A 20,457-nucleotide genomic window follows, 5' to 3' on the forward strand; every position below is an offset into this window, starting at 1 on the left:
CCAGAAACGCTGTCTCAGGAGGAACGTTAACATTTGGAGTTGGAAGTTTCTAAGTGTGATGCAGACCAGTGTTCTTCAAATTGTTCTATCCTGTGACCTTTTCTCGTGGCGTGCGCCTTCTCCGCTATGGAGAGTGTGGAGGATTTCTGTGTCCTTGAGAGCCGTGTGCTGCTCTAGGGCCGTCTTTGTAAGAATAAAAGAGGAAAGGCAGAGGGGAGAGAGGTGAACCGGCCTGACTCTTTGCCAGCAGCAGGAGCCGGGCTGCGGTCACTTGCTTAGCACTATAAAGACCCCAAGAGCATTTTGCTCTCCAGGCTCTTCCATTCCAGCTGAGAATATGAATTAGCACACAAAAAATCAAGAATGATGAGTCGGTCACTTGCAAGGCACTGACTATAAAGCTAGTAAGTTCAGCAAGAGGAAGGACCAGCGAACACTGGGGAAGGGCTTATGGCCGAAGCTTGTCCGAAAGGAGGCAAGCAACCTGCTGGGAAAAGTTGGTGGGCTAGGAGAAAGCTTAGTCACCAGCCATCACTTTGAAAAAGCTATTTTGAAAGCTTCCAGCTCCTTGATACTCTTAAAGTTTCCCCAGGACTGTCCGTTTTGAAGAACAATGATACGGACTTACAGAGAAGGTTAAAAAAAAAAAAAAATTGTCAGGCTTACCACATTTTCAGATTGAAAGGGACCTTAAAGGGGATCATCAGATTAAATCCTCCATCAATGCAAGAATCCCTTGTGTGGCATCTTGGCCAGCCGGTTGTCCAGATTCTCCTTGATTGCTTTTGGTGACTGAGAGCTCATTACATCAAGAGACAACGTCGTCTACTGGCTGACGGCTTAAATTAATAGAAAACTTCCCTCTGTTGAGCCAATATCTGTTTCTCTGTCTGCCAGAGGTGGCGACTGTTGTCTCCTCAGTGTCTCTTGTAGTCCTTCAGTGGGAAGTTTTTGTAATCCATAGACCAGAGTGCTACAGAAAGGATACCCGTAACTACAGATCGGTCTTGGCATACTGGTAATTTCCTGATTGATCCAATAAGCATGTAGTAAGCAACTCCTAGACAGTGTCAACAACAGGGTCTGCCTCGGGCTGGATGGCCACAGAAAGGCCTTCATGAGCTACTCACAGAGCGGTAACCTGCCGCGAGGACCAGATGGCACACATCTTGTCTCTGGTCTCGTAGTCCCGGGCTGCACGCCAGCTGATGGAGAGGACCCAGTCGTCCAACATGGAGGCCCGGCTGGATGCCATGAAGGAGCTGGCCAAGCTCTCTGCCGACGTGACCTTCGCCACCGAGTTCATCAACATGGACGGCATCGTGGTGCTGACGCGGCTTGTGGAGAGTGGAACCAAGCTCTTGTCCCAGTGAGTATTACTGGGCTCTTGCTCGGGATTTCAGAGACTCTATGCTCGGCGGGGCATCCTTCCCTCGTCTCCACCGAGCCTCTTGAACTTACTGGGCACCTTGTGTGTGCAGAGCAGCGTGCCAAGCACTAGGGTCTGCACAGAGGAATGCAGCGTCACGGTCCTCAGTCTCGTAGTCTAGCTGGGCTCTCACAGATGCCGCGAAGGAGCGAGAACAGGGGCTTCAGGAGTCAGGAAGAGAGAAGTCGGTTCACGACAAACCTGTTAATTTATGGAAAATGATTGGCCTGGGGGAGGCTAGTGAGCAGACTGTCCATTATTGACCAGAACAGGGGTCTGTTCGTAATCACCCCCTGCTTCCTGTCTCCCCTTTCCAGTCGCCTCCCCACTTACACACACGTGCACACACACAGGCCTTCCTCTGTGTTCGCCATCTCCCCCCCACCCATTGTCACGGGGAGACGAAGCTCCGCAATTTTCCATCTCCCGGCTAGGTCGGGAGTGGTGGGGAACCACGCCGTGAGCCGCAGTGAACGAACAGGTGTTTAGTTAGCCGTCTAGGCCTGTGGTGCCTCAGCTGGCAGAGGGGGAGTCAGAAATCTTTCAGCCGATGGATCAGCTATTGAAATTTTCAGCCAAACCAAGCAGCTAATCATGGGTGTTTGTCTTAAGTCTCCGATTTTGCAGCTGCACTGAAATCCTGAAGCCTTCCGCTGCCATCAGCGCTGGCCCAGGACTTCCGCAGTCTGCCGGGAGTGCGGCATTTGGCTGGCCTTGGTTTCCTCCTCTTTAAAACGGAGATGCTGCTTCCATTGCCGTCTTGTCACGAGGCATTAATGGGTCCGAACGTGCCTCGCCATTGGGAACAGCGTTTGTTAAATCGAGAGCACCGTACAGATGTATAAAGGGTTGTGTGTAGAAAGAGGAGGGACACGGGAGAGAAGACATGGTAATCCCCGTCCTCCTCCAGCACTGCGGTAAGGGCTTCGCATACCTTGTCATCTTGCCCTCACCACAGCCCTGTGATGTTAACGCTGTGAGACCAATGCAGTTTTACAGAGGAGGAATTTTAAGTTTGGAAAGGTAAAATGTGCACAGTTAGTAACTAGTTGACCAGGATTGAACCCATGTCTGAAGTTTGTACTCCCTGTCCTGCACTCTGCCCCCCCTTGGCCCTGGACATGGGCTGTGGGCTCCCTTGGGTACCCCTGCCAAGTGTTGGGGTTGACAAAGGTCTGATAGCTTTCTCGGGTTGGGAAATGGATGAGTGATTGTGTTTCCCTGAGATGAGGCAGTACGGGGAAGGAGAGCCTGACCCGCAGCGGCCCTTCCCAGAGACGGATGGACACCTGGACAGAACCTGCTGCACACCTGCCGAGGCACGCATGCAGGCACTCGCAGCCACACCGCCTGACCCCTGGTGTGGTGCTGACGCCGGGATCCGTCCCTGTTGCGGCTGCCGTCACACTGTTCCCTGGTTCTGAATCTTTGTATTATTTTGTGTGTGTGTTGTTGATGTCTCAGCTACAGTGAGATGCTGGCATTCACCTTGACCGCCTTCTTAGAGCTCATGGACCATGGCATTGTCTCCTGGGACATGGTTTCCATCACCTTCATCAAGCAGGTGAGGCCTCCGGCTTTCCGTCTTCCCCGCCCCCCTCAGTGGCCGCTGGTCCTCTAGGTTCACGGAGAGATGCCGGCGAGATCGCCGTGCTGCTGGCGGTCGGCCCTCTATCCCCGAGGCCCGTTTTTTTTTATCCTCACGCTCGGGCCTTCCTGGGGCTCCTGAGAGAATTCCTTCATTGCCCTCGAAGATGGAAACGGGCTCCCAGAACTGGAGGTGGCCAAAGCAGGACGGGGTTGTCAGTGAGACCTGGGACGACACCAGCCGGTCAGCCAGTACGAGCCCGGCGTCTCTGACCTGCTCCCTGCGCGCTCCCTTCTCTTTGGAGACACGTTCATGTCGTCCGCCTTGTATGTCAGTCTGCCTCCTGCCGGCGGGTCTGCAAGGCAACCTGCTCGGGTTGTCAGATCGACCTGGGTGCCTGGGAGGGCATACTTTGGCTTTCCTTTGTTCTGTAGGGAGGGGCAGCGTCACTTCCAAAACGTGAACTAAAACCAATGAGTAATGTATCTGCTGACCTAGAATCACACCTGTCGTTGGCTTGGGAATTGGGAATTTCCTGATGCCGGAGATAGTTAGGCAAAAGTGAAATGGGCACGTGTCGAGGACATTATAATGGAGGTTGAGAATAACGGGGAGTGATGAGCTTACAAGACTTTGCGGGCTTCCTGCCTCTTGAGCCTCTGCCGGCCTGTGTGTGTGTAGGGGCACAGTGTGCGTGTCAGGAGAAGGGCCCATGGCGATGAAAGGAGTTCCCGATTTCAGTAAGATCCTGTGCTTTCTCCACTCAGCTTTCCCATGCCTGAACCCTCATTTTGAAAACAAAGGATCGAGCCCTTAGATTTTGAGGAAACACAGTTGACTGGAAGCTGTTGTTTGAATTTGAGTTGTCCATGCCTAGGGACCATAAACCAGACACCGCTGTCCACATGGGGACAGTGGCCCGGTATGGATGGCATACCAGGAAGGAGAGCCTTCGTGGGCTGACCTCAGAGACTCGAGTCGCCCGGCACGCTTGGGCCCCGGGCTCCCTGACTGATCTGGCCCTCGCTGGCTGTAGATTGCAGGGTACGTGAGCCAGCCCATGGTGGACGTGTCAATCCTTCAGAGGTCCCTGGCCATCCTGGAGAGCATGGTCTTGAACAGCCAGAGCCTGTACCAGAAGATAGCAGAGGAAATCACCGTGGGACAGCTCATCTCTCACCTCCAGGTGTGAGTAAGAGACCCCGCCCCGGCCCCCTTCTCGCCTCTTATTCTCCGTAGGTCTCCCAGCCCTACCCCTTTGCTTGTGTTCCAAACCACTGGCCTGCTTGTTCGCTCATTCGTCAGCACTTTCACACTCTGGGAACGCTCCCGGGATCGGGCCCCGATCGTGTCACGCTCCTGCCGCGATCTTCCGCGGCGCCCCTTGTCCCTCAGGCTGAAGGGAAGTTTTCCCGGCCTCCCTGTACCGCCGCGTCCCAGACAGAATTAGATGCTCTCTCCTCTTTGGGCCAAATAGTCTCTGTTTGCACCTATGAGAATTATATAGAAAATCCCCTGTTTTTGTTATCCGCCTCCCATTTTAAGCTTTGAGCTCTCTGGGAAGAGGGACCAGTCCTTTTTGGATCCCTTGCTTTGGTTTAAGGAGAAGTCAATTAATACTTGAGAATGAACACTTAGCAAACTAGCAGTATGCTGTGTGTGGGGGGCCGGGGGGAGGGTAGCAAAAACTATTGTATAGGACACGAGTTCGGGCTTTCCATTCAGATCCCGGCTCCACTGTGTCCTAACTAGGTCTCTGCCTTCCACATGTCACCTTGTCCCATCTGGTCTCCATGTCCTCAGGTCCAGGCTGGGTTCACCTTCTCCATTACTCAGACTTGTGAGGCTCAAAGGGGTTAGAAGGTCTAGCATAGTGGCCAGCGTAGGATGGGTATATAATTCAGGAGTTTTTTGTTCTTGTTTGTTTTTGAAGAAGCTTATCCCATTCCAGGCCATTTTGTCAAATGGTAAAACCAGAAGACAGATGAACCCTTTGGAGCCCTGTTCCTCTCCTCCCCATTCTTTGTACTTCACTTTAACCCTATTTAAGGGGGCTGGACTCCCCAAAACAAGGTGGTGATACTATTGACTCCTTTGTTCCCTTTTAGCCTTTTGGGCATGGACAGAGTGCCGACAGAACGACCTGTCAGGCCCGGGGAAGCCAGAGCTCCCAGCTTTGCTTATTTATAGCAGCCTTGTCTTCATTCAGCTGTGCTCCCAACCTGTACCCACCCCACCCTCCCGCCAACAGCCCCGATTTCTCCTTGTCACTTCTAAGGAATTCTTTAGTCTCTGTTTTCATACCCCAAAGCCAAAAGGTTGTTTGAAGTGAAGGGAACATTATAAACTCCAGATGGAGAGTTCTGATTTTCCTGACGTCAGACTTACCTGTTTGTTTCTGAATCAGGAATGACCCAGTTGTGTACCCAAGGATGATAGAGGACAATGGCATTTCTTAGGGGTCAGTCCGTGAATATTTTCAGCCCGTAGCTACTACCAGAAATTATGTCCTCTGCTGTTGGGGCTGAGAGATACTTAGTGCCCTCCGTGAGACCTCCAGGATGCCCCCACCCACCCACCCCACCTGAGCAGGAAGTCTGTTAGCCCGTCTAAGAAGAGAGCCACGGAATGCATCCCCAGTGCGGCCCTTGGAGACATTTTGCCAAGTGCTTGGATTATAAGATTCCAGAGAACGGTTGTCTTTAATTCATTCGTATTAAAATGAAATAAGTTTAGGGGCGCCTGGGCGGCTCAGCTGGTTGAGCATCCGACTTGGTTTTGGCTCAGATCATGATCCCAGGGTCATGGGATTGGGCCGTGCGTTGGGCTCTGTGCGAACGTGGAGCCTGCTTAAGAGTCTCTCTCTCCCTCTGCCCCTCCCTGGCTCGTGCGCGCCCTCTCTCTCTCTCCCCCCAAAATAAAAAATAAACAAAATGAAATAAATTTGTAGTTGAAGACTTTGAAAATAGGGAGGAGCACAAAGAGTCAATCCTTTTCCCATTTTCCCACCTGCAGACATAACTACTGTTCACGTTAAATTAACTGCCCTGCTCGTCTTTTTTTCTGTGTATGTTTTTGTTAACAAAACTGGGAGCTTACTACACATACTGTGTGTACCTTGACGTTCTTATGAAATAATATCTCTTGAACGTTTCCCCATGTTAAAGAGTCTTGGTGGCTCTAAATCTTTTTTGCATGCCATATGCCTTTGAAAATTCAGTAACAGTTATAGACTCTCACCTCCTTGGAGAAAATAACACATAGTCAACCAACCGCATGGAATAATTTCTGCACCATTTCTAGGGTTTACAGACACTCCAGACTCATCCCCGAGTCCCAGGTGAAGAACCTTCCCGACGTGATTTTTATTGATGACTTACGGCTTGAATGTGTATAAACAGAGTTGTGACTGTGAACATTTGGATTATTTACCATTCTTTCTTTTTTTTAACAGTACTTGAATGAAACACTTTGCCCAACTCTCTGATTCCTGCCTGTCTTTGGATAAATTGCTATTAGTGGAGTGGCCGGGTCACAGAGTATGCCCACTTTCGAGGCTTTTGAGGCTTCACCCCAGACGATTATTTGATGACCATCTACGAGCGACTGCTGTAAACGCCCCACGGGGCTCTCGCTGGTCCGTCTTCTAATGTCCCTCTGCCTTCTTTCTCCACCGGCACAGCTCCAACCAGGAGATTCAGACCTACGCCATTGCACTGATTAACGCGCTTTTCCTGAAGGCTCCTGAGGACAAGCGACAGGTCTGTGGCTGTCTTTTCAAGCTTTTCATCTGGGCTCTTCCAGGAGAGGAGTTGTCACCCACCTACCCTTCGCTGCACGGAGAGCAGAAATGCAGCCATTTCCCCCAAGAGTCCCTTGCTCCTGTCCCTGTGTGTCAGGCCCCCTAGTTCCAGGGAAGAACTAGAAGGGGACCCCGCGGGTCTCACGTCAGACCAGGGGCCTGCAAACTTTCTCCTCTAAAGGGCCCGAGAGTAAAGATTTCTTGCTCTGTGGGCCGATGGTCTGTGTGGCAGCTGTCCCACTTTGTCGTCATAGCCAAAGTAGCCTCGGACAATAGGAAAGCAAATGGGTGTGGTGTCTTCCAGAAAGACCTTAGATACACAACTAGGGGACAAGCCCAGTTTGGTCTTAGTTGCTGACCCTGGCTTAGAGGGTCAAGAAGAAGGGGGAGGAGACCTTCCAGGCATCACTGTCAAGTCCACGGAGACCCTTACTTAAGGAAGCAAGGCGGGGGGGGGGGGGGGGGCGGGAGCGGGGGGACTTCGCACAAAGTTTCATGTATGAAGGCCTCTGGCCCAGATTCTAAGCTGCTTTCTTCCCCTGCTCGTTAGCTGTGTGACATAATGCAAATCACTCTGCTTCTCTGAACCTCAGTTTCCTCATCTGTAACCTGGGAGCGGCAACATCTGCCCCGTTGACTTCACGGGGATGTGAGAAGAAACAAGACCCCTGTCTTACAAGTGAGGAAACCAGGAATCAGCTGGGCGGGGAACGAGCACTGACCTGAGTCCGGGGCCCTGAGGCTAGGTGCTCTTCTGGGCTGGGCAGGTGCTTTAACCTCTGGGTCTCCGTTGCTCTTTCTGTAAATGAAAGGGCCAGATTAAGTGATCGCTAAGGGCCCTTCCGACACTGACACTCTAGATACAGCTGGGAAAAGCCCAAGTGGTGTATACAAGACTTTAAAATTCTCCGTCAACACCATGGGCTCTGTAAAGTTGAAATCCACGTGGGTTCAGGCACTGAGCTCCTGGTGGGTTCCAGTGGGAGGAGCCGGAGCGTCCATGGTTCCGTCTGTCCTCGTCTTTCTTGGATGGCTTTGCTCTGTTAATCTCTTCCTTCCTAGTCCAGTTTTGAATGTGAGCTCATTCTCCCATCTGCTTCTCTCTGTGCTTTTTGCTTTCTGCCGGCAGGACAAGCACCTTAACCCTCTAGACCTACCTGTCACTGTAAGTAGTGCTGCTTCGTGGAAGGGGCCCCAGCCCTCTTCCAGGTGGGGAGGTCAGAGCTGGGCAAGAACCTCACGTTCTGGTGCAGGTGCTCAGGAAACCGTGAGACCCAGAGTTCTGGGTGCTGTAGATCCCGTTCGTCAGAACACTCCGGGAAGCGCTGGAGATTAGCGTCACGTGCAGGAGTGAGGGGATGTCCGCCCTAGGGAATGCTGCCCAGTCTTCCCTTTGTAACCTGCCTTTCCGTGAGTTTGTGGGTCAGCCTGGGGAGATCAGATTCGGAAATAGCCTGAGACTTTCGCCGAGATGATCCCATGGACGTGTCGCCTTCCAGCTTGGTACAGCAGAGAGTGAAGATAAATCCACGTCGCCCTGGATGCGTCCTAGACCGTAGGAATCTGACAGGGTTTAAGACAGTTGACAGAAGGGAATTTGCCTGCTCGCTTCTTGGCTAGAGGGAGCTTTAGAGGTCGGCTGTACGAGGCTGAGAATGCGTGCTTTGCCCCAGCACCGCAGGGGAGCTTTGGGTGTGAGGCCGTTACATTCTGGGAGCAGACCACTGCCACTTACCCGCTTTGTGAGTTGTCCACAGCAAGGCCAAATCTCAAGCCGACCTCCTCTAGCCACCAGAGAAGCTTCTAGGCCACCTTCTTCTCTGCCAGCCAGCATGTGTGCTCAGGGGAAGCAAAGTACAGCTTAATGTCCCTGGCAGCGTCAGCCATTTGGAATATGGCTAGAAATGGAGAAGCGAGAGCAAAAGGCCTTTCAGCTCCGAGAAAAATGAGACCCGCGCAGACACCGCTCCGTGGGAGAGGCGTGACAGCTCCCTCAGGCCCAGTGATTCAGAATTATCCATAAAATTAAATTAAGGCAGCAGTTTAGAAAGTGAAGTCATACTAATTAACGTGCTAAGAAGTGATGGCCGAGATTGGAAGGAGGAGACAGAAGAATTATGAAGAGCTGTCAGAAAGATTAAAAGCACAGTAAGCTGGGACCATTTTTGTTTAGGGGGAAAGAGCGGCACATTCAAGAGCTCCTTGGGCTATTACGGAGTCACAACACGCTGTTCTTTTTGTTGAGCCCAGTCCTTGGCAGTGATTAAATTATAATCGTTGCAGTCCCTTCAAAAATAAAGAAACGTATATATTTTCAGAGGATTTGCTTAAGAACGGTCCCAGTAAGGTCCTGAAAGGACCCTTAAGGCTTCGCTCCCCGGAAGACTCATTTATGGGGGATACTTTATTTCCCAAGCGTGCCAAATAAAGTGTTACTGGCAGAATCTGAACCAAATATAATAAAAAAGGTGACCCTATTATGAGAAATTACCCAAAAGCACCAGCACCCTCTTCTCCAAAGCAGTCAGAAGTGAGTCACAGACTACTCACTGTTCCAGAGCATCCGCTCCCCGGCTCCACCAGCTGGTGCGGCGCCGGGGGGCCCGAGGGGGGCGCTGGGACCGAAGCCCTTTCCTCAGCTTGGAGGAGGCCCATCCGGCCGGTGGTGGGTGTCTGCCTGGAACGGTGCATGGGAACCATCACGCTGCTCTGTGCTCCGTACGCATTGTCCATTGCCCGGCATCCTCGTAACACAAGTGTCTTGTCCTGAAGCAGTCTTTGTTCCTCTTTGAAGACGATGTGGTTGATTGTGCCATCGGGGAGGGACACCCTGTGTGGCTCCGTTTGCATTCCCAGAGGGAAAAAAAAACACAAGGGAATTTTTTCAGAGTATAAAAGATGTTGGGTGGGTCCATGGATTCTTTCCATTTGCCCACTTTTTATTTGAAAAGAGAAAAAAATTTAAGAGAAAACGCCGCAGAGCTCCGATGCCACTTTCCTCTCGATAGTTGTCACAGCTGGGCACGTTCCATCGTGCCTTACATTTGCTTGTTTTTCTCAATAGGATATGGCCAACGCATTTGCACAGAAGCACCTTCGCTCCATAATCCTGAATGTAAGTTCCCACAACAAGCTGTGTTTTGTTACTAGCGGTAGCAAGTATTACTGTTACTGTGATGGTGTCATTAGTGAAATTACTATCGAGTGGGATGGCACTCAGGGAACCAACGGGTAGGTGCGAATAAGCCCATGTTAAGCTGGGAAGCTTTTTCTTATAATCCTCTGCAAGCGGAGTTGTCTCTAGGAGGCTGTCCCACCAGGAATTACAGAGCCTCTAAGGAGGTCCTAAGGCCAGCCAGCTACACGGTGTTGCCCTGCAATTCCAAAATTTTTTCCAGAAGGAATGTGTCAAAATAGGCCCCAAAGAGGAAAGGGATTCTTTCAGCTAACATCCATCAGACCTGAATTGTGTGGGGCACCGCTAGGGATGAACGAGACAGTGTGGTGTGTTTGCTCCCAGAGATCTTCCGGTCCAGTAGGGATGGTGCTCTAGCAGTGTGTGGCCAGTGGTTCCTTGGAGCTCCACGGTCTGGGGATTTCAGGAGGAGGAGCACCGCCTGCCTTGCAGGAGGTGTCAGGAAGCCTCTGGAGGAATGACGTCCTGAGGCTGAGGCTCCATCATTCGTCCAGGAAGGAAAGGAAATCCAGCCGGGAGTGGCTGGAATTGGCTGGAACCTAGAAGGACTGTGCCATGGGGTAGAGGGTGGGGCAAGGAGCAGACACGTGGAGAGCGAGCAAAGACCGGATCGAGTAGGACCTTAGTCTTTTTCCCAAGCAGAGTTGAAGGGTTTAATTGGGATGGTGACATAACCAGGCTGGCATTTAGAAACCTCACACTAGCAGGTGTGTATGTTTCGTGGGGGTATATGAGGGAGGAGAGTAGAGGGGGAGGTGGTGAGGAGGGAGGCATCTGGAAAGAGGGCTGACTCCCTGTTCCCACGCAGGGATGTGGGTGAGAGAGAGCTGGCTGGGGGTGGGGGGTGGGAACTGGGGAAGTGAGCCGAGGATCTGGGTGCAGGGGAGGCCATTTTATCAGTTGTCAAAACCACGGGAAAACCAGACCACAGTGAAGGGAATAAAATGAGAAATCAGAAGTCAGGTGTGAAAGGCTTGATAATTCTGAGCGTGAGCTTCAGAGTCCCCAGCCTCCACTCTACCATTAAGCAATTTGTGATCTTGAGCAATTCACTTAACTTCGATTTACTTTGATTTGCTCATCTGGATGTGAGGCCTGAACGAGCTCATATATATATACAGCTCTTAGCAGGGTGCCTGGCACTCGGTAAGCACCCCGCTCACAGCGGGTTCTCTTACCCGTGAACAGGATCCAAAGGTGAGAGAATTCAAGAAGTGAGCTCTGAGCACTTGCAAAGTTGAGCGATCGGCTGCTCTGAACAGCCCGCCAGACTTCACCTTGCAGAACCAGCTCCTGCCTGCTGGCCGTTTCCCTGGTCGTGGCCCCACCGCCACGGAGGGACTCGGGCAGGAGGGACGACGCTGCGGCCCGCTGCCTGCGAGGGATGCGGCGTGCACGGGTCCCACGCATGCTTGTCCACATTCCTGAGCAGCTGTGTTGGACGCCATCCTCTGCATGCATGGGAGCGAGGGTCGCCTTCTGACGGAAATTTAATGAATCTCGAGGCTTGTTAATTGCCAGAGTAGGATTAGTTCAGCTCATTTCTGGACAAACCTTGGGACAAGCGAAGATTCCACTGTAGAAGACGATTCAGGGTCAAGACTCAGGACTTCAGTGGTTCTCTACAAAACAGTTAATGCGTGCTCACTGAAGTCCAAGGAGCTCACTGAGTCAGGCCAGAGAGCGTAAGCCTCAATTTACTCAGCAGTCAAATAAGACTGCAGGTAAAAGCTCTGAAACTGACTCCTCAGACTGGGGCTGTACTTGCGTAAGCCCGTTGCTGGCTGGAGTGATTACCTTCCCGCTGTGATGTCTCTAAGTTTGAGAAAGGGGGATTAAAGTGAATGAGAACCGTATCACATTATCTTTAGCCTCTTCTCAAAGTGGTTTTATGAATTATGGAGAGAGGAGAGGAGGAAGGAAGACGGAGAGCCGGGTAGGGTAGGGAGGAATTGGAGCGGCAGAGGGAGGGGGCACAGAGAAGGGAAGAGGCTCGGAGAGGGGCAAAACAAGACATGTGGAGGGGACCAAGGGGACCCTGCGCGATGAGACACTGGCGGGGGTGGGCGGGTAGCTAAGGTTGGAGAAGGAGGAGCGGCAGTCAGTTTGGGGTGGAGGTGAGCACTGAGCCTGAGCCGAGAGCCCGGGAGCTGGAGACAGCCGCAGACAGCCCCTGCTCGGAGGAGGTGGGGGCCTCGGCACTCGCTCCAGTGAGAGGTCAGGAGCAGCGCTGTCCGCAGAACCTTGCGCAGCATGAGCGTGCCGTCCGGAATGGTGGCCACTAGCCGCGTGTGGCTACTGAGCCCCGGCAACGTGTCTAGTTGTGACTGGGGAGCCAAATTTGTCATCTTCTAAAATTTCAGTTAAAACACCCACACGTGGCTTGTGGCTGCTGCGTTGAGCTGGGCAGATCTAGAGGAATGAAGAGCACCCGGGAGTCACATGCCAGGGAGAGGAAGTCTAGAGCAGTGCCGTCACGTAGAAATGACAGTGAGAGCCACTGATTTCGTTTTAAATGCTGTAGTCGCAGCATTAAAAAAGGAATACGGGAAGTCAGTTTCAACGGTAGATTCGGTTTAACCCAATATATCCAAAATACCAGGCGTTCAACGTGTAATCGATAGAAAACGACTAATGAAATATTTCTTTTCTTTTTTCACGCTAAGGCGCTGAGATCTAGCGTACATTTTACATTCACAGCACATCTCAGTTTGGACCAGCCGTGTTTCCAGTGTTCAATGGACATCACAGGCCTAAGACATTGATCTCGAGCCAGAGTAGGCTCTCGAGTTACGGAACTCTAGAGCAGTGCTGTCTGCTAGGACTTTCTGTGCTAATGGCACTGTTTTATATCTACTCTTCTCATTGGGTGGTAGCCACTAGCCACATACACCCGTCGAGCTTAAAACGGGGCTGGTGTGACCAAAGACCGAATTTTTACCTCAAATTAATTTTAACCGACGGAAACACATGTGGCGAGGGGCTACCATATTGGACAGCAGAGCTCCAGAGACATAGGGCTAGACTGAGTGAGAGAACATAGAGGACACAGAGGTAGCGTGTGGGGGGAACTGGGCAGGAGTCTCGTTTGGGTGAGGAGAGACCAGGAACAACTGCATTCAAGATGGCGGGTAAGACAGAGGAGGAGCGAGAAATACAGGGAGCGAGGGAGAAAGTGCAGCCATTGGGAGAGTGAGAGCCGGACCGTAGGAGACAAGAACGTCGTGAGGCCATTGGTCAACCCAAGGGACACAGGGAGAGGTACCATGCAAGAAAAAGGTGGGGCATGAGGAAAGGAGAAGTGGGGTGGGTGTCACATGGACGAAGGGAGGTAGTGATGGACTGAGAGGGCATGGTGGAGGTCATGGGAAGAGAGGGGACAGGACAGAACACCGGGGATATAGGGAGGAGGGCATATAGAGAATGACAGGAGAGAAGGTGGTGGGCGTGTTGGGCGTAGACAAGGAGCATTAGGTGCCCTCCTTGTGGAGGCGTCTCCGTACCATTTGAAGAAAATGACCTTTCCTAAAGCCTGTACTTGGTGAGGCCATCCACACCATTGTGTTTTTCTAAAGAAAGACAGAGTGGAGTCCTCCACACGCTGTCCCTCATCTTGGATTGAGTGCCCAACTGGGGGAAAGTCCCACTGCTGAGCCCTACTTCATAATCTTTTTTTAAATACGTTTTAACGTACTTATTTTGAGAGAGGGAGAGAGCATGTCTGTGTGAGTGGGGGAGGGGCAGAGAGAGAATCCCATGCAGGCTCCGCACTGTCAGCGCGGAGCCCTGCAAAGGGCTTGAACTCACAAACTGTGGGATCATGCCCTGAGCTGAAACCGGGAGTCAGAAGCTTAACCGACTGAGCCACCCAGGCGCCCCGACCTGCATCGTAATCTTAGCCGGGTAGCCTCCCTCATCTTTGGCGTGGCTGGGTACAGCCTCCACCCTTGGTTCCACTTTCCCTGCCCAGGGGAATGCAGAGAAAGAGACTGTGCCCTTTGGGCCTGCAGTGAATCATTTCACCCTGAATCAAGCCCTTTCATGCTCCATCCCTTCCAGAACACGAAGTCTCGAAGTTCTGAGTGTAAGAGGGAAACCCTGTTCCCTGCCCAGCATACTTTCTTTTTCACCAGCATGGATGTGACTCTCCCGCAGAAGAAAATCAGTTCAGCCCTCTGCCCCCTGCCTTTACTTTTTACAGCATGTGATCCGAGGGAACCGCCCAATCAAAACTGAGATGGCCCATCAGCTGTATGTCCTGCAAGTCCTGACCTTTAACCTTCTGGAAGAAAGGATGATGACCAAGATGGACCCCAATGACCAGGTAAGTGCTCAGTGGGACAGAGCTCTCCTGGCTTAAATCATGTATTGTTTGATGTGGTACATTCCACCATTAGGCCATGCATTGAACACCTACTGTGTGCCAGGGACGGTGTTTGATTGTGTCTGCAGAAATGGCTTGTGTTGCCCTGGGAAACCTGGCTCTGCCTCCCTGCGATCGCTTCCCTCTGGGTGACTCTCTGGGCCAAGCCCACCTCTGTCCTGCCAAGGTAGAGGTGATGCCTTCTCAGGGATTATCGGGGCCAGAGTTCCATGCAGAAAAGTCCGACCTGCTCTTTCTTTTCCTTGCTTCCCTGGGTTAGCTGATTCACCTGCTGACCGTCTGTTTGACTTCTCAGGCTCAAAGAGACATTATATTTGAACTGAGGAGGATCGCATTTGATGCAGAATCTGACCCTAGCAACGTCCCCGGGAGTGGGATTGAAAAACGCAAAGCCATGTACACCAAGGACTACAAAATGCTGGGGTTTACAGTAAGTTTCCCAAAGCACGGATCTTGGTAGGTGTTCTCCCCTGATAGGAGGTCAGAGGGCCCACCCTCACAGAGCCCTGAGAAGCCCCCCTTCATAATGGAGGTCCTGGAACAGATGACATCGAGAGGCTGGTGGGGGCGAGGGGCTGATGCTTGGTTTGCCTTGGTGACGGCAGATTACACATTTCTGTGCAGCATCTGGCCCCGGGGAACGAATCTCTCTGTTGGAGGGTCCAGGAGGTCAGTCACATAGACAAAGAGAGGACCTCTCACCGCAGCAGCTAGGTTCTTTGAAATGCAAGAGTGGCTATTTTGTGATTGGACACAAAGCCTGAGGATGAAGTTCATTCAATTAAATACTCACTGTGCACCTGCCTCCTCGGGGCATGGCGTGCCGGGCTCTGGGGAGACGGGATGAGTCCGCACAGTCAGGGTCAGGAGCTCCCAGTCTCGTAGAGATGGCGGGAAGGAAGGAGGTGAGCACAAGAGCTAGTGTCATCGAGGGGAGGGCAGTAGGGCTTCCCCGCCAGTGGCTCTGCACACGTGAGGCTACCGAGTCTCAAATTGGGTTTCTTTATTTCCCCAGAACCACATCAACCCAGCGATGGACTTTACCCAGACTCCTCCTGGAATGCTGGCCTTGGACAACATGCTGTACTTGGCTAAAGTCCATCAGGACACCTACATCCGGGTAAAGGCTGGGGGCCAGCTGGCTCAGCCCTGCTACATCTCTTGCCTCCCTAATCCCCCCTCCCTCTGTCCTCACAGATCGTCTTGGAGAACAGCAGCCGAGAGGACAAACACGAGTGCCCCTTCGGCCGCAGCGCCATTGAGCTCACCAAGATGCTCTGTGAGATCCTGCAGGTTGGGGAACTGCGTAAGTCCCCGCCGCTTCACTCTTCTATCAGACGTTCCAAACTCAGGAGCCTTGGGGGACTCGAGGTTACAAGGTCAGCGGTCGATAGGACTGGACAATTACTGTGCGTAGTTCTGGTAATCGGTGTGTGAGCTGTGAGCTGTCCTATCCTCGTCTAAGGGAATCATGGCTGCTGCCTTGTTTGAGCGGGTAATTTGAAGGTGTTCGGAGCTACACCAGCATCCGTTTGCCCCTGTGTGTGAGGCTGGCTGAGCCTCTGAGAGGGCAGCGCCAGACCAAGAAAGCGTCCCGGCGAAGGAAGTCGAGAAAGGCCCGTCTCACACTCTTCATTTGCCCTGGCCTTGCTCTGTTTTGTTCCTTGGGGCCTCAGTGCACGCGATCCAACATTTCTGAGTGCGAGGACCCAGCTCCACCCTCCTGTTTCTCATCCTCTGTAGCAAACGAGGGCCGCAACGACTACCACCCGATGTTCTTTACCCATGACCGGGCGTTTGAGGAGCTCTTTGGGATCTGCATCCAGCTGTTGAACAAGACCTGGAAGGAGATGAGGGCGACAGCCGAGGACTTCAACAAGGTCAGTGTCCCAGAGCTCTGATGCCCACGGGCTGAGGTGGGCGCGTGATGGTTTGTGACCCCCTGAGCTGGGAAACCGGCTTGGTCAGCGGCACTGGGTCCCGAGACGGAGCACGAGAGCGCCTCGGGTCCCTCCGCTTGTGCTTCTGCGATAGCCTGGAGCCGGGACCTGCCCCTCAGTGCCCTGGGCCCCTCATTGACCCAGTGGAGCCAGGCCGTGCCCCGCCCGTCTTCCATGGAGGACAGGAAGCCAAGCCTGACAGTAATCGCCGTGGTCTGCCAAACACCCACTATGGGCAGGCACTGGTGTGGCTCTGTAGGCGGGAAACATTGGCGAGAGTGGGGGCGGACCTCCGTGGTGAGCGTGGTCCGGCTACCCGCTCGGTACCGACTCCCGGGGCACACCACGTACCCGCTCTCTGTCGCGCACCGCTGGGCCCTCCGAAGCTAGAATAATCTAGAAACTTCTCATCTCATTGTAAAAAACTGGCAAAGTATAAAGAGGAGAACGTTCTCTGTAATCGCACCACCCAGCGACGACCATTTCCCTGTTTCTCTCTCGTCTTCTTTTCCCCTATAGACTCAGCCCCGCTGAGTGCAGAGCTGTTGGATGTGCGGTGTGATGGCCCTTTTTTGCTTTACCTGTTGTTTTAGGGAAATACCCCATCTTTTGAACCCACCTCAGTGTGCCAGGCGCTGTGCGTCCATATAGCATCCATATGGCGCCTCCAGGCAGCATATACCCGAAAATGTGCCTTCCTTTCTCATGTTTTAAAGATGAGTGGGGGGGCGCCTGGGTGGCTCAGTCGGTTGAGCGTCCGACTTCGGCTCAGGTCACGATCTCACGGTCCGTGAGTTCGAGCCCCGCGTTGGGCTCTGTACTGACCCCTCAGAGCCTGGAGCCTGCTTCGGCTTCTGTGTCTCCCTCTCTCTCTGACCCTCCCCTGTTCATGCTCTGTCTCTCTCTGTCTCAAAAATAAATAAACGTTAAAAAAAATAAAAGATGAGTGGGGGTGGGGGCCTGCGGACCGTAAGCAACTTGCTCCAGGAACAGATTAAGAGATGGGGTCAGGATCTCGGCCCATTTCTCTCCAACTTCAAAACCTGTGCATTTGTCACCATGAGGCACTTGTCCTAAGGGGCCATCTAAGAAGGTGTGTCTTAGAGAGCCAGTACTTCTGTTCACCCAGCGGGTGTCTGTAGGGCCTCCGGGGCGGGGGCAGAGCCGTGGGGCCCGGAACCGGCCTGGCCCCTCACCGGAGGGGCCCAGGCAGACGCCATCCTCCTTTCTTCCCTTCCAGGTCATGCAAGTGGTTCGAGAGCAGATCACTCGAGCTTTGCCCTCCAAACCCAGCTCCTTGGATCAGTTCAAGAGCAAACTGCGTAGCCTGAGCTACTCTGAGATCCTGCGGCTGCGCCAGTCCGAGCGGATGAGTCAGGATGACTTCCAGTCCCCGCCGATCGTGTAAGTGCTGCCGGCTGGGCTGGGGGGAGGCGCCACCAGCCGTGCCGTCCCGTGACCTCCCCTCGCTCCGATGTGTGTCCACCCAGGGAGCTGAGGGAGAAGATCCAGCCCGAGATCCTTGAGCTGATCAAGCAGCAGCGCCTGAACCGTCTCTGTGAGGGCAGCAGCTTCCGGAAGATTGGGAACCGCCGAAGGCAAGGTGAGGGGGCCTGGGCCCCTGGGCCGGTCCTTACCGCTCAGAGTCAGTGCCCTGGGGAGAGAGCCTGCCGGACAAGGGACAGGTCGTCGGTTTGCCCTCCGTGTGCCCAGGCCCTTCCCGGACCTGTCTTTGGTCACTTGTTTGTCTTCCCGTGTGTTGCAGAACGTTTCTGGTACTGCCGCTTGGCCCTGAACCACAAGGTCCTGCACTATGGTGACTTGGACGACAACCCTCAAGGGGAGGTGACGTTTGAGTCCCTGCAGGAGAAAAGTAGGTTTGCTTCTCTGTTGACGTGTCATGGTAGCTGGACTCCATGTCAGGAGACCTGTGTTTTAGTCCCGGCCGTTTCAGGCCGATTATCTGGTCTTGGGCCGCTTGTCTCTCTGGCCTCCTCTGTCAGAGGTCATCTCTACCTGGCCTACCTCACAGGGCTATTTGGAGAATTCCGTGAGATTCTGATGTGAATGGGCTTTGTAGACTGTCAAGGGTGATACAGGACTGTGTTGAAAGGCAGTGTTAACGAGCCGAAGCTCAGAAGCCAGATTGCTGCGTTCAAATCCTAGCTTTGCTGTTAATTCTCATTAACTGCAAGTTAATTCTCACCTCTGCCTTGGTTTCTTGTGCAAAATGGGAGTAATAGGCACATTTCCTTTGTAAGGGGATTGAGTGAGTCATGTAAGTAAATCGCTTACAACATTGGCTGTCACGTAGTAAGTGAGCACAGCTATTTGCTCGTGGCATTGTTCTCTTAACCGCTATGCTATGCCGTGGAGGGGGCGTGAGCCTCTGAGGCCCCAGACCTTCGGGGAGACCATCCCAAAGCCCTGAACTGACCCCCAGTCAGATCCGACACAGCCCAGCCAGCCGTGGCCCACGGGAAGGGACCACGGAGGAGGAAACAACACAAGGCTGTTCTCTCTGAGCTGATCAAGCCCTGTGGTCCGGGGGCTAGGGCTTCCCCTCCAGCACTGACGCAGAGACCCATTTACAGCATAAATCTTCCGGACTAACTCTCTTCATTTACCAGTTCCTGTTGCAGACATTAAGGCCATTGTCACCGGGAAAGATTGCCCACACATGAAAGAGAAGAGCGCTCTGAAGCAGAACAAGGTGAGTGGAACGGGTGCCCTGGCAGAGTCACCGTCACTGTGATGCCTGGAGAGTGCAGTCGGCGGTGGCCGCTGTCCGAGCGCACGCTCTTCCGTCCGCTGTCTCCCGCTAAGCTGTTCCTTCAGGTCTTGTTAGGAACAGAACAAGAACAGGCAGAACCCCCGCGTATGCATCACCGGGCCTCAACAACCTTGGCAGGTCCCAGCTATCCACTTACTATGCTACTTTGAAGAAAATCTCAAGTTATGCCGTCGTTTCCTTTTCAATGTGTAGAATGGATCTGTAAATTATAAGGGCTCTTACCATAATCACCATACCATGATCACACCTAAAAAGAAAGAAAAAGTTGTTACTTAATATCAGATACCCCACAGATGTTTGCGCCGTCTTGTGAATAGCGTAATTTCTCTGTATAAAAACACACAAACGGTGTGTGCACACATATGCACACTCACACCGTTCTGTTCGCTAAATCAGAATCCAAACAGGGTCTGCACATTGTGATTATTCTTTTAAGTTCCTTGATTACCAAGTTCCCCTCTAGCTTTTCCATGTTCGTTTCACTCTTGGCAGTTTATCAGTGGAAGAAACCGGGTTGCTTGTTTGGTAGCTTCTCCGAGTCTGAAATTTGCTGATTGTCTCCCCATGGTATAGTTTAACTTGTCCCCCTGTCCCAGATCTGGACGTTGGTGGAGAGTCCTCGGGGGAGGCTTGATCCAGTTCAGGTTTGACCCTTTTTTTTTGGCAAGACTGCTTCCTAGGTGGCATTATGTTCTATCAAGAGACACACGATGCGCGATGGTCTCTCTTTTTGTGATGTTAGCAGACTGTTAATGCCGAGTGCCTCAATCCACTGGCCAATTAATATTAGCAAACTAACAGTGTTCCAATGCAGTTGTTCCTTTTCATTTATGAGCTGAACTACTTCTCTAAAGAGAAACTTCCCATCATCTACTCTTGGTTTCCCAGTGGTCCACTTTATATAAGAAAGGATAAGCGCCTGATTCTTTCCTTTTATAAAAGTACCCACTTTTAAAACAATGAGTTGGTTCTCTGGTATCATCCAACAGTGACCAACTTTGCGTATGTGTTCTGTGGGTGTGTTCCTGTGAACTCTTAGACTTAAGCAGATGATATTTGTTCCACTCCATCACAGTTATGTTGTCGATGCTTCAATTCCCCCATCTTTGGCCACAATTTGTTACCATTATGGTGGTTTTAAACCGTTAAGACTTGGGGCGCCTGGGGGGCTCAGTCGGTTAAGCGTCCGACTCCGGCTCAGGTCGTGATCTCGTGGTTCATGAGTTTGAGCCTCACGTCAGACTCTGTGCTGACAGCTCAGAGCCTAGAGCCTGCTTCAGATTCTGTGTCTTCCTCTCTCTGCCCCTCCCCTGCTCACAGTCTC

General features: G+C 52.5%; 1 protein-coding gene across 4 annotated transcripts in view; it reads left to right on the forward strand.

The window, feature by feature from the left end:
• Positions 1 to 20,457, forward strand: part of ELMO2 (engulfment and cell motility 2) — a 40,585-nt gene that overhangs the window by 15,242 nt on the left and 4,886 nt on the right. For all 4 annotated transcript variants that reach the window (XM_015065456.3, XM_053199875.1, XM_053199874.1 and 1 more), the window contains 14 exons: positions 1,188 to 1,369; positions 2,894 to 2,993; positions 4,054 to 4,205; positions 6,700 to 6,778; positions 9,884 to 9,934; positions 14,217 to 14,339; positions 14,695 to 14,829; positions 15,415 to 15,519; positions 15,597 to 15,705; positions 16,143 to 16,279; positions 17,580 to 17,743; positions 17,830 to 17,942; positions 18,105 to 18,212; positions 18,970 to 19,052. In XM_015065456.3, coding sequence (XP_014920942.1) covers positions 1,188 to 1,369; positions 2,894 to 2,993; positions 4,054 to 4,205; positions 6,700 to 6,778; positions 9,884 to 9,934; positions 14,217 to 14,339; positions 14,695 to 14,829; positions 15,415 to 15,519; positions 15,597 to 15,705; positions 16,143 to 16,279; positions 17,580 to 17,743; positions 17,830 to 17,942; positions 18,105 to 18,212; positions 18,970 to 19,052 — 1,641 coding nt within the window. The remainder of the gene's footprint in view (positions 1 to 1,187; positions 1,370 to 2,893; positions 2,994 to 4,053; positions 4,206 to 6,699; positions 6,779 to 9,883; positions 9,935 to 14,216; positions 14,340 to 14,694; positions 14,830 to 15,414; positions 15,520 to 15,596; positions 15,706 to 16,142; positions 16,280 to 17,579; positions 17,744 to 17,829; positions 17,943 to 18,104; positions 18,213 to 18,969; positions 19,053 to 20,457) is intronic.

Source organism: Acinonyx jubatus, chromosome A3 (assembly GCF_027475565.1).
Source record: "Acinonyx jubatus isolate Ajub_Pintada_27869175 chromosome A3, VMU_Ajub_asm_v1.0, whole genome shotgun sequence".
NCBI lineage: Eukaryota > Metazoa > Chordata > Mammalia > Carnivora > Felidae > Acinonyx > Acinonyx jubatus.